This window comes from Sorex fumeus, unplaced genomic scaffold (genome assembly GCF_029834395.1).
Source record: "Sorex fumeus unplaced genomic scaffold, SorFum_2.1 ptg000072l, whole genome shotgun sequence".
NCBI classification, from domain to species: domain Eukaryota; kingdom Metazoa; phylum Chordata; class Mammalia; order Eulipotyphla; family Soricidae; genus Sorex; species Sorex fumeus.
In genome coordinates, this window is record NW_026606129.1 from 30,229,965 (window position 1) to 30,244,241 (window position 14,277).

The window sequence follows — 14,277 nt, forward strand, 5'->3', positions numbered from 1 at the left end:
CTCTCTCTCTATCTCGTGGTGATTCAATAAAATTAAATAAATAAATAAAGTAGTGCAAAAATTCTATATAAAAAAAGAGAAATGTGGAAATGTAGAATATTCTGCAGTGATTCAGATGTCAAATGTTGGAAATAACAAACTAGACAAATGAGTCAATAAGGAGAGAAAAATCTATTGTATACATACTCATATTCACATGTAAAAATAAAGACTATAAGAAGGTAAGGAATAGGAGAAAGGAGACCTGAAAGTAAGTGATTTGAAATTCCCAATAGTAAGAAGAAAGGGCTTCTACTGACAAGAGCAATCCTTAGAGAAACCCCTTTGCTGCTTTTCCTTTTGCTGGGGAATTCAAAACAAATAAAACTATAGAGAATTCATAGTGAATATGGTATTATGAATCTATAATCAGACAATTAATCTTGGTTTAGCCAAAGGTTGAACAATGCCTAAGGCACATAAAATGAAAACTACCCAGTACAAGCTATATTCTATAAGGTGAGTTTTTACTCATCATACACATTGTTAGGCATCAATAGATTAAAAAGCACTATATACCATCAAAATTATAATGAGCTATAAATGTTGTTTACTTAAGATTCTTTACTTTTCTTCTCCAAGAACTACAACTTGCATTTTGCATTCAGGAAGTATCTCTGGATATTATTAAGCTCCAGATTATTATTCAAAACCTCAGTTTTTGTAAGAGTTGAATGATGAGAAAACAACAAAGTTAGAACATATTTAAAACAAAAACTTTTACCTGCACTAAAATAGACCTAGTATATTACTATACATGTGCAATGAAGGCTATCTGGAAGGTATGCATGGAATAAATACCATATCCCTGAACCAGTGGTATAACCATAGTACATCATTCCTAATTACTGGCACATAAGCTCAGTCTACCAAGGATTTAGCAGTCAGTTAGCAAGTGGCCCAGCAGAGTGACTACCAACATAATTTCCCAAACCAGGCTACCTGGATTTTAGCAATTCCTTTACATGTGATATTGTCAAAATTACTTAACTCTTATGGAGATTAACTAATATAGGCACAACTATTTTAAAGGAGCTTCTAGGATAAAATACTATGTTTACAGAGCACATTGAAAAAGGTCTGAAACTTTGTAAGCACTTTATAAGTATTAGATAAAAAGAAACAAAATACTAAAGTTTAGGGGTAGAGCAGCATTAATAAATGCCCACTTGGTTGGGAAAGGATATTCGCCAAATACCCATCTGAAAAGGGGTTGATATCAAGGATATACAAAGCACAGGTTGAACTCCACAAGAAGAAAACATCCAACCCCATCAAAAAATGGGGTAACGAAATGAACAGAAACTTTCTCAAAGAAGAAATTCGAATGGCAAAAAGGCACATGAGAAAATGGTCTACATCACTAATCATCAGGGAGATGCAGATCAAAACAACAATGAGCTATCATCTCACACCACAGATACTGGCCCATATCCAAAAGAACAAAAGCAACTTGTGTTGGTGCAGATGTGGCGAGAAAGGGACCCTCCTTCACTGCTGGTGGGATGCCGACTGGTTCAGCCATTTTGGAAAACAGTATGGACGATTTTCCAAAAATTAGAAACTGAGCTCCCATTTGACCCAGCAATACCACTCCTGGGAATATATCGCAGAGAGGCAAAAAAGTACAGTCAACATGACTTTTGCACTTGTATGTTCATTGCTGCACTGTTCACAATAGCCAAAATTTGGGGGAAAAAAACGAGTGCACAAGAACAGATGACTTTATACCGAAGTCACCAGTTGCCCCCCCATGAGCGGCTCTCCAGCACGGCCACAGCCCCAGAAGCACAAGGACTTAATGCAGAACCCAGCAGCTTGGAGCAGAAAAGTGAAAGGACTATGCGTTAATCCAGGCCATCATGTCTGCCCGGAGGGGAAAGGGTGTTGGTCCCTTCCGCCCTCCTCCCTCTGGAAAGAAAGATGGCGGCCACATGGGAGCCTTGTGGACAGCAGGTATGAGCCGGGGATGTGGGGGCGATTAAAACCTCATGGGAAGGGGGGCGTTCCGGTCCGTCCTTCACGCCCTACCGAGGTCACCAGTTGCCCCCCACAAGCGGCTCTCCAGCACGGCCACAGCCCCAGAAGCACAAGGACTTAATGCACAACCCAACAGCTTGGAGCAGAAGAGTGAAAGGACTATGCATTAATCCAAGCCATCATGTCTGCCCGGAGGGGAAAGGGTGTTGGTCCCTTCCACCCTCCTCCCTCTGGAAAGAAAGATGGCGGCCACATGGGAGCCTTGTGTACAGCAGGTATGAGCCGGGGATGTGGGGGCGACTGAAACCTCATGGGAAGGGGGGCGTTCCGGTCCGTCCTTCATGCCCTACTGAGGTCACCAGTTGCCCCCCACGAGCAGCTCTCCAGCACGGCCACGGCCCCAGAAGCACAAGGACTTAATGCAGAACCCGGCAGCTTGGAGCAGAAAAGTGAATGGACTATGCGTTAATCCAGGCCATCAGGTCTCTCCAGAGGGGAAAGGGTGTTGCCCCAGTCGCCTTCTCCTCTCTGGAAAGAAAGATGGCGGCTGCATGGGAGCCTTGTGGACAGCAGGTATGAGCCGGGGGACTGGGGGCGACTAAAACCTCATGGGAAGGGGGGCGTTTCGGTCCGCCCTTCACGCCCTACTGAGGCCACCAGTTGCCCCCCACGAGCGGCTCTCCAGCACAGCCACATCTCCAGTGCACAGAAACCAATTTCTTAACTATCTGACTTTCAGTAGAAATACTTCCAGGGTCAATAAGTAAAATAGCAGAAATCCAAAACCAACATTTAATTCTTGAACCCAGCTGTAGAAAGCAAATCACTTCACAATGCTTTTTCAGCATGTCTGATTTGGGGGGGGGGTAAACTCTAAATAATAGTGGTGAATCTTTTATTGAAACAATGAATCTAATCAAAGCAGATAGAGTGTTAACTAGAATTCATCTGCCCCACAGGGACTAGGAGGGGTGGGGGTGGGGTTTTATTGGGGTTCTTCATGGTAAAAAATAAGTTTTGGTAAAGGGAAATGTGTTTGATATTTGCATGACTGAGACCTAAACCTGAAAACTTTGTAACCTTTCCCACGGTGATTCAATAAATAAATTAATTAATTAAAAAAAAAAAAGAACAGATGACTTTAACCAAAGTTAAAGAAACTTTGGTACATCTACACAATGGAGTACTATGCAGCTGTTAGAAAAGATGAAGGCATGAAATTTACATACAAGTGGTCTTACATGGGAAGTATCATGCTAAGTGAAATAAGCCAGAAAGAGAGGGACAGACATAGAAAGACTGCACTCATCTGGGGAATATAAAGAATATACAGAATATAAAGAATATACAGAATGGGAGTCGAACACCCAAGAATAGTTGAGAAAAGTACCAGGAGGTCTACTTCAGGGCTTGGAAGCCAGCAGAACATTCTGGGGTAAAAGGCAGCTCAGAGAGAGAAGGGAACACCAAGTAAAGGATGTTTGGAGGATTCACTTGGGATGCGAGATGCGTGTTGAAAGTAGACTACAGACTGAACACGATAACCACTCAATACCTCTACTGAAAACTACAAGACCCTGAAGGAGTAAGCGAGCAAAAGGGAATGCCCTGCCACAGAGGCAGGGTGGGGTGGGGGGAGAAGGGGTGTGGGAGTGGGAGGGCTACTAGGATCACTGGTGTCAGAGAATGGGCACTGGTGGAGGGATGGGTACTTGATCACTGTATAACTGAAACTCAAGCACAAAAGTATGTACATCTACAACTGTATCTTATGGTGTTTCACTAATAAAAAAATAATAATAAATAAATGCCCATTTGGTATTTAGCAGCTTTTACTTAAATTCATGAGACCATGTGATCTAGTTCGTACAGCCTTTAAGGTGAAGAGTTCAATATTTGCAATACAATACTGACTTCATTCAAAATTTCCTATCGTACCTAAGCAGATAAGGTAATTTTAAAAACTATGTGGGGTTTAGGGTATTGTGGAGGGATTTAAAGAGCCTTAGAGTTCTGGGAGCAGGAAAGAAAAGGAGGGATATTGTTCAGGTAAATTTTATCCTGCTGAGCTCCACAGGAACCAGAAGTATAAGCAATAATAGGTAAAAACACTCTGCCTCCCTCCAACTTTACTTTCCTTTAGGTCCTCCATCTCAGCATGCTAAGAGCATCTTCAATCTTTTTCATATTCCTCAACAGTTTGGGACCAAAGCACCACAGTCCCATTTAGCAAATTCAGAAACAGGGAAGCAGAAGGAGCCATAAGTAAAGAGAGCACAAGTAAATCTTCAAATTTCCTCTAGGGTGACAATTAAAAAATGAATCTGACTCTTAAGACATGATATATATTTTGAAATGGTTATTTTTTCCAACTTTAAACTAAGAGCAAATAACAATCACTATTATCCATATGGTGTTTACCGTCTGTCCACCAGACACTACTCCAACCAAATATACCAAGCACTCACCCTTAAACTAACAAATCTAGAAAGCGAACACAACTGATAGTCCATATTCCAGAAAAGGATTGAGGCATAAAGAATTGAATAATTTATAACTCTCAACAGAAGACCAAGTAATTAAACACAGCAGTCTGACCCCAGAACGTGTGTTTCTAATAATGACTCTACCAATCTGTCTGCCAATGAACCCTTTTTTCCCAATTTCACAGTTATTTGTTTTTAATTCCTCTTCAACAAGTTTCCTCAGGGTAAATTTATTGCTCATAGAAGGATACTTGTTTCAAAACTTTAAAATAATTTCATATCTTACTTTAATAACAAGTTACTTGATCCTGTTCATTGTTTTAGTGACCATAAAAGATACAAAAATAAAATAATCAAATGGAAGAAAAATAAAGTAAAGCAGATGCTAGGACCAAACTACTTAGTACTCAAAGTAAAAACACTGACTCCAGATCCACTAAGGAAAAAAATCATAAAAGCCCAATAATATAATAGTGCTTTAGAGTTAATGAAAATCCCCACACATTATAAATCAGATGAAAATACACAGTGTAGTGTATATACATGCACCTATACACTCATATACAGGCATGCATGAAATGAAAAAGTCCTACCATGGGCGATAAACATGATAAACATGGACTAAGTGAAATAATTTAGATAAAGACAAACAGTAATCTGTCTTATATACACAATATTTTAAAAAGAAAAGGAAGATGAAGAGATAGAGAAAGAGAGGAGAAGGAAGTAAAGAGGGAGAAGGGGAGAAGATAGGGGAGAAGGATGAGGAGAAGATAGGGGAAAAGGAGAAGAAGGAGGAAAAGAAGAAGGAGGAGGAGGAGGAGGAGGAGGAGAAAGAGGAGGAAAAGGAGGAGGAGGAAAGAAAAGAAATTAGCGTTATAGGAACTGGGTAAAACAATACCTGTAAGGTGCCAGGGGCATGGGGATATGGGAATAATGTAGATCAAAGGGTACATATTTTCAGTTATAAGAAGTTGTGAGGATCTAATTTACAGCCGTTAATAATAAGTTGCTAGACACTTGAAAGTCGCTGAGGTGAATTATAAGTGTTCTCACCACATTCACAGCAAAAGAGTTAGCTATGTGAGGTGATGGATGTGTAATTATCCTGATTGTGGTAATCATTCCACATGTACATCAAACCATCGCACATTAAATATTTACAATAATATCTGTCAATTTTCCAACTTGTGCCTCAATAATTTTTAGAAGGCATTTTCTGATTAACTAAAAAACAGACTGACTTTAAGAATAGCTTTATGAATTCAAAATATTTGTTAAGATTCTCTCTGGTGTTCATCTAGGCCCTGAGGAAACAACAGGGAAGAAAACAGCATCTGCCAACTGCCAGGGAATATGTGCTTTAATGGAAGAAACACACACTATAAACTAACTCCAATGCTTCATAAAGGTAAAGGTAAAAGGTAAAGGCCCTCCCATTGTTCATGAATTTGCTTGAGTGGGCCCAGTAACGTCTCCTTCGTGAGACTTGTTGTTACTGTGTATGGCATATCGAATACGTCACGGGGAGCTTGCCAGGCTCTGCCGTGCGGGCGAGATACTCTCGGTAGCTTGCTGGGCTCTCTGAGAGGGGCGGAGGAATCGAACTCGGGTCGGCCATGTTGGCCGCGTGCAAGGCAAACGCCCTACCGCTGTGCTATCGCTCCAGCCGTATGCTTCATAATATTATATAAAGATACATGACTTGAAATAATAAAGCAAGATAAAGGGCAAACACCTTAGGATGTGGCTCTTAGGGGTAGATGGTGAGGAAAAACTCTCTACAGAAGGGACATCAATGTAGAAACTAGAAGAAAGGGAGGAAGTAAATTCTGTGACTATCTGAGGAAGAAAATTCCAGACTGAAGCACTTGAAGAGAACAATGGGGGAAAGGGGCTGGAGAGGGGAGATCAGGAGAGTGAAAAACTTATTATGTACTAGAAACGAATATTTTCCTATCCATTATGTTATTTGAGAGACTGTAGTTGTGCGACTATTGGATTCTTCATAAAATAAATGTTGCTTAGAAGTCAAAATACTAGACCCTCATACTCTGAAGAGAGTAGAAAGCAAAGCCAGTAAGGCCAATCCTTAAAAAAATAAAATTAAAGTAAAAAATAAATAAACATCAACTATGAGAGACGCCAATCTGAGAATAATTTCAGGTACTCAGTGCCCAGGCTGAGACGTCTGGAGTTCTTTCCAGAGTCAGAGAGGGTAACCCCAGCAACCATGCCCACCTCCCACAGCCACCTCCAGGTTGACTCATTGGCCCAGACCACAGATCTTGAGGTATCTGGACCACACAACACCTCCTAAAGCAACAAGCAGCTCAATAAATTCTTAGACAAGGACTTAGCCCTGTGATCAGATGTAACAATTTTCACATAGACTGATCTCTGTCTCTGATATTGGTCTTAATATCACAGCTTTGCTGTCAAATCAATTTTAATTCTAGAATTGTAGCAACAGCTGTGTTTTACTTCTACATCAAAATTAATACAAATTTGAAAAATTTAAAAATCAACTTTGTGGAGGGGCATGGAACATGGCAGGATCTGGGAGGCGGGTCCGAATGAGGTGGGGGTTGCTTGAGGTTAAAACTCTTCCAGTCTCCGAGATGAAGGGTGGGGAAGAGTCAACCAGATGCCATGCCGAAAATGCAGTATTCCAGGCCAAGGCAGCACAAGTACATGCAAAAACCCATCATCCTTGGGAGCACGTGTGGAAGGCTCGGGGACTGCTGGAGTCTAGCCTGTGCTGAAGCAAAGCCAAATGACTGGGCAAAAGCTGAGCCTGCAGGAGATGAGCCTGGGCCATGGTGGCTACTTGGTCTTTACCTTATGAGCAATCCGAAGCTGCTGAACGGTTTTAAGCCCTTTAAGAGTTTCCGAGTCCTAAGTACATTGAGCTTTCTTAAGAGCTTAAGAGCTACAGTGGAGTATTAGACCTGCTTCACTCTGTCTCTGCTTGTCTGGGTTAGCCCCCAGTTTGTTTTGATTCATCCAATAAAAACTTCACCAGAACTTCTTTTAATTATTTATTGCCATAATATGAGTGGGATCATACAAAGCAATAAAGTCTCAAGGAATTCCCATTCCTGGATTAGTCAAACTTGCTTATTATTTAGAAACCCCCCATGTGTGTCTTGTGAAGAATAAACCTAAAATGTCTCTCAGAACTGCAACTTCTAAAATCTGTTCTGAAAGTACAGTTGAATATGGTGCTTCGATTTGGGGCTCCAGAATTAGAGTACAATGCAGGGGTTTAAATAAATAGAACCAAGGTGCACTGTGAGGGATAATTTCCCTTGAGAAGAACACAGGCCTGTCTGAGAAGGCATCAAATCAGAAGAAGAAGCTTTTACTGGCCTTCTGTTCTAGTATGATCAGTTCAGTCATATGTCACAAACCATGTACCTGGCAGGTGAATGATAGAATGAAGAACACTCTCCTACAAGGAGACACTTTCTCTAAGAGTTGCTAAGAGAACTTTCTTCGCTTAAGTTCACACTGGAAACATAACACCCATGGTTTGCACTGTAATGTGGTTAAATTAACACAAACTTCCGTGCTGGCATGAACATGTTAAATGAGATAATATCTGATGAAGCAAAGCCAAAAGGGAGAGGCAAAATGACATAAGGCAATCAACTTCTAGGAACCCGGGAGGACAGACAGGTATCTGAGGTCCACACTAATAGGCTTGGAGAAGCTCAGAAGGATTACATGAAGATTATAGGATTTAGACGGATATTCCCTGGGGATGATAAAGGAACAGTCAAAAAAAAAGTTTTAAGGTGTGAGACACTCAGCATGGGGACTGTGAAAAATCTATTTGAAACCCTTAGATTCCAAAGACAGAACTGAGGTTACTGGGAAGTTGACATGAGTGGAAGGATTGGTGTTGAATTATTGTATGCTAAAACTCAATTATCAGTAACTTTTTAAATCATGGCTCTTTAATAAAAAAATCTTTTTAAAAATGTTAAATACAATAGAGGTTATTAAGGGAGGATGAAATGACAGGAGAACGGGAGAGGGTAATATCAGGAAGTAGGCTGAAAAGGTTCAAAGAGATATTAGCATTTTGAAGGGGGATGTGATGTAGTAACATTTGACCCCTAAAATACATCAACATTTAGACTCTTGTAAATGTGTATGTTTTATTCTTGTCCAATTCAAAGAACACAGAGACATCTTCCAAAATGAAAATCTGGAGAACTTAAAGAACTAAGTGATCTATAGGTCAAGTGATCTATTAGGAAATATCTTAATATGGAATTAGAACTTCACATAATCAGAACCTTCGAGAGAACAGAGCCAGCACTGTCAGAAGTCTTGACCAGGTTCCTGACAGGCAGGGCTTGAACTTTTCAGACCTGAGCCAGGCTTCGTGACTCTCGAGAGTGTTGACCCAGCCAACTCCAGGCAGACCAGAAGAGCCTGAGAATTAGTTCAGTCCAGGATCAACCCTTAGTCTAGGACACTCTTTTGATAATTAACAGCAATGCCCCACTCTTCAATACAGTACATGGGACAACTCTGAACCTCTGTAGCCTATATCCCAAGTAATTATCAATGAGTCTGATGGTCAATATTCTTGGTGATGAGCTGCTTTCCTTCTCTGTCTCATTGCCCCACTCCCTGTCAGTGTTTCCTGGAAGCACCATCACAAGAAACTTCAACTTAAATTCCTCTCTTGGATCTACTTCTGAAACATCACAAAATATAAGTAAAATAATATATCTTAGGTCTGAATTAATTTCACCCTATGATAAGGTAAAAAAAAATACATCATCCAGCAATACCATTCCTGGGAATATATCCCAGAGAGGCAAAAAGGTATAGTCGAAGTGACATCTGCACTTGTTTGTTCACTGCAGCACTCTTTACAATAGCCAGAAACTGGAAGAAACCTGAATGCCCAAGAACAGATGACTGGTTAAAGAAACTTTGGTACATCTACACAATGGAGTACTATGTAGCTGATAGAAAAGATGAAGTCATGAAATTTATATACAAGTGGTACAACATGGAAAGTATCATGCTAAGCGAAATGAGTCAGAAAGAGAGGGATAGACATAGAAAGATTGCATTCATCTGGGGAATATAAAGTAACAAAATAGGAGATTAATACCCAAGAATAGCTGAGATCAGCACCAGGAGGATTACTCCATAGCTTAGAGGCCAGCCGGGCATTCTAGGGGAAAGGGCAGCTCAGATAGAGAAGGGAGCACCAAATAAAGGGTGTTTGGAGGATCCTCCCAGGAGGGGAGATGCATGTTGAAAGTAGACTATGGACTGAACATGTTCGCCACTCAAAGCCTCTTTTGCTGACCACAACACCCAAAAGGAGAGAGAGAACACAGGGGATTGCCCTGCCACAGAGGCAGGGTGGGATGGGAGGGGTGGGGGTGGGAGGGATACTATCCATGGTGGTGGAAAATGGGCACTGGTGGAGGGATGGGTATTTGATCATTGTATAATAGAAACCCAAGCACAAAAAAATTGTAAATCTACAACTCTACCTCATGGTGTTTCACTAATAATAAAAAAAAATACATCAAGCACCGGAAAAGATGTCATTTGAACCCAGATTGATAATGAAACCTATAATAAATTCAAGCCATATTTCTAACAATTAGGAGAATGGGAAGGTGAGAGAAGGAAGCAAAAAGGATTATCACTCTGTGTGTGTGTGCGTGTGTGTGTGTGTGTGTGTGTGTCTCTGTGTGTTTGGTTTTCTGGTTTGGGTGTCACACTCAGCTCCACTCAGAGATCAATCCTGGAAGTGTCCTGAGGATCAAATGAAATGCCAAAGATAGAACAGGGGTACTTGCCATGTAAAAGCAAATACGTTACCCTCTGTACTATCTCTCTGGTCTCTCAAAGAACTCTTTTAAATGCAATTCAAAGGAAAATAGCTTGCTATAAAGAGAAATGGCAACAAAATAAATATTGTAGGGGCTGGGGATATAGATATTCCCAGGGATGGAGTCCCAAGTTTGACCCCCAGCCATGCATGGTCACCTGCTACACATGACTGAGTCAGGAGCAGACCCCAAAGTACCACTGGATGGGATCACTAAAACAAACACACACACACACACACACACACACACACATATATATCACACATATATACGCACAAACACATGCTGTTATTAAAACAAGCATGACATACAAATTAAATAATAGCTTAGCAACTGGTATACTATATTCTTAGACTCGGTTCCCCTAACTTCTATTAATTTTAAAATCAAAGGAAAATGTAAATCCACCTTTGAGCTAATTAATCATGTTTAAATTTCTTCCTACATGTTCTATAGATTCTCTGTACTCAACACTCCTCACACAGAAGCACAAAGCTGATGCTATCATTGCTAGCAATTCTAAACTTAATTCAGAGCTGATAATAAATCTTATATGAGTTTAGCCCATAAAATGTCACTTTGAATTTTATTTGTTCTGTAACTTTAACAATCAAACTTCTTTAGGAATATATGACTACTTAACACTTTTACGTTTGAAGTTTCATTATTACTGAAAAGACTGCTAAGTGAAACAAAAGAATATTTTCTTCCAGCAGTAAGTAATGGGTGAGTAAATCTTATTATTAAGAAATTAAGCAAACAGATAAACTTGCAGTTGTAATGATAACAGATTTAGCTTGGCCACCAAACTCTGTGCTTTCTCAAATAGCTAGTTTCAAGGAAAGATGTAAGGAATTTCTAGTAAAATAAATGAAAATTCACCCTCCAGAGCACTACTCTAAAAACTTTGTAAAATGACACTATTAATTCCAGACAATTTCTACCGTCCCCTGAGAAGATATGCTCTACATTCTATTCCCAGGACCTAACTGCACAATAGACTAGATCTAAAAGGAAGAGAAAAAGAGTCGTTATGACCTGCTGAATGAGACTTCAGATCTCCCTGAAATCTGCTGTGCCCATTGACTAACAAATCTCTGTTTTCAAGAGATTCAGACAAATGATATGCGGTCATAACATGAGGAGTCTCGTTTCATAATAACTCATGAATTACAAAGGAAATTCAAAGCACGCTAAGGAAGTTGCAATTGTCTCTATTCATTATGATAGAAACATTTACTCAAGAAGCCGCCAATCTTGTAAACATAAATTCAAGTGCATATGTCATTTATAAATTCACATTATAAAAATTTTCAGCTCCTAATACTTGCTAGATATTGAAATGGGCATTAGAACATACCAAAAAGCCCTGGGTGGAAAAAAGAAAAGGCATCATCTTACCAATAAGCCAAAACAAAATGTTCCAAGTGTTTTATTAGACATCAAGACTACAAAATCATTTGGATTCATTCAACCACCATTCAAATGTGCCAATTGTCATATCAATTTATAAAAGTAATCCCCATTAATGACATGGAAATACACCTTGGAGGAAATATCATTTAATGTTCTTATTTAAAGAACCATAATGCTATCAAATTCTATATATTACCTAGGCAACTAAAGAAAACATAAAATAAACATCTTGTCCTAAAATTATCTTCCTTTTGAGAGCCCATAAAAGTAGTGAAAGCCCAAACCAGTTAAGACGAATGTTGGACAGACATAATATAATTGTCCTTACCAGGAATACAGGATTGTTCCAACAACAGACGTGAGTTTACTGTTCTCTTGTTTTTGTTTTGCCAGGCCAAAGTCCGCTACAATTCACAAAACAAAACATTGTTATTATGTTTTCGCAAAATTATCATCTTGTCTTGGCTTTTATCATTCTTCATAGAAACCATTACAGCCCACAAGAAACTCTTTTCTTTTCCCTCTGTCCAAACGCCCTGTGTGCCATTTTCCCATACCACTCCCAACAATAATCAGCAGCATACATATATCCATCACACCCTTATGCTATATATTTTGGGAGACTGAGGTTTATCATTATTAAAAAGTCATCTTTGTGACTAAAACAGAAGTCCCTGTTGAATTTGCTATTCTACTTTTTAGATTATTCTTCATTATTCTCAAATATATTGAATGAATCTAATTTTTTTGCATAATAATCATCACTTCATCTGACCAAATATGCATGGATAGACGGATAGATAGGTTGGTGGATAGATGAATGAATACAGATGATCAATGAGGTAAGCCTGAATAACACCATCACAAAGATCTGAAAACCACAAATTAAATGGTAATTATTTGTACTCTCAATAAACATGATATTCAGAATAATCTCAAAAGTTTTATATATAAGGGATTCTTATTTTTAAATCAGATGCCAAATATTTTATTTAATATCAGTACTAGCTGTAATATCTTCAAATACTTTACTTACTTTACTTTAATGGCACATATAACCATGGGGGGGAACCTTTTTAGTTAGCAAAAGATAGCCAAAAAGATGGTGACCCTATACATAGCTTAGGTGTGTGGTTGGCTATGTCATCTAATTTTATGTAAATACTCCCTGTGATGCTGATACAGCAGGAGCATAAGCATGGAGAGCCATGTCACTTTAAATCTCCGCCCATGAGACAGGTAGCCAATCAGAATAGATAATGGGACATCTGGGAGTAGGATTTGGCATCATATAAAAAGAAATCCCCAGTCACTCTCTCTCCTCTCTGTCTCTGTGTCCCTCCCCTCCCCTCCCCTCCCCTCCCCTCCCCTCCCTTCCCCTCCCCTCCCCTCTTCTCTCCTCCCCTCTCCTCCTCTCCTCCCCTCCCCTCTTCTCCCCTCCTCCCTTCCCCTCTCTTCCCCTCCCCTCTCCCCTCCTCTCCTTCTCTCTTTTCTCTGTCTCTCTGTATCTCTCGCCTCCCCCTCCCTCTCTTAATCCCTCTCCTTCTCTCTGTCTCTCTGTATCTCTCTCTCTCTTCTCCCCCTCCCTTTCTTAATCCCTCTCCCTCTCCCCACCTCCATCCCCCTGAGCAGCACTCTCTGAATTCACTCCTCTCTCAGTTAGGGCTGTGAGCCCTACAGGCAGGCCTCATAAGCCCAGACAGGGGCAGGATGCTGGGCACAAGGGTCTCACCCACACACATGTGGCCATGGCAAGAGACTGAGGGAAGTTTACATTGGATAGGGAAAACAAAGCAGGGACAGAACTTGGCCATCATGCACAGGAAGCAAGTAGACTGTGCAGCACAGGATGGGGAAGTCATTCACTAGAACAGGCAGCATTGGGAACAGGACCTGGTCATCGTCCAGATGTAAAAGGAAGGCCTGAATATCTGGGGAGGGACCTGGCCCCCACCTACCGTATAATAAATTCTAACTTTTCATCCACTGGGTTTTGAATGCAAATCTTTCATACAATTCTCAAGAACCCACCAGCACAGGAAAATCCTCTTTCACACTAACAATACTCACACAATGAATAAAAAATCTAACTGTGTATTTCTCAGATCGTATACCCACCCACAGTGAACCTATGTATCAATATTCATAAATAATGGAATACTACATAAATAGTACAAATAATAAAATTATGTCATTTGTGGAAACTCAATGAAACTTGAGACTATAATACTTAATGAAAAAAGTTACATAATGAGAAGTATATTATTTCATGATCTACAGTGTGATATGAGAAAAGAGAGTCAATACTATCATGATAGTTGGAAACTAGACTTTCAAAAACAAGATACAGGGGCAATAATTATAATTAAATTACAATTATAAATTATAAACAAGATATAAAGTACAGAGGCAACAAGCTTAGACTTATAACTTACATAATATTTTAAAGCAAAGTTACAATATGTGTGTGTATCTAAGAA

The 14,277-nt window shown here is 39.8% G+C and overlaps 1 protein-coding gene across 1 annotated transcript in view; it reads right to left on the reverse strand.

Moving 5' to 3' along the window:
* NEK10 (NIMA related kinase 10) overlaps positions 1–14,277 on the reverse strand; it is a 279,165-nt gene that overhangs the window by 146,266 nt on the left and 118,622 nt on the right. The window contains exon 23 of the mRNA XM_056129461.1: positions 12,126–12,201. Within this exon, the coding sequence (XP_055985436.1) occupies positions 12,126–12,201 (76 nt within the window). The remainder of the gene's footprint in view (positions 1–12,125; positions 12,202–14,277) is intronic.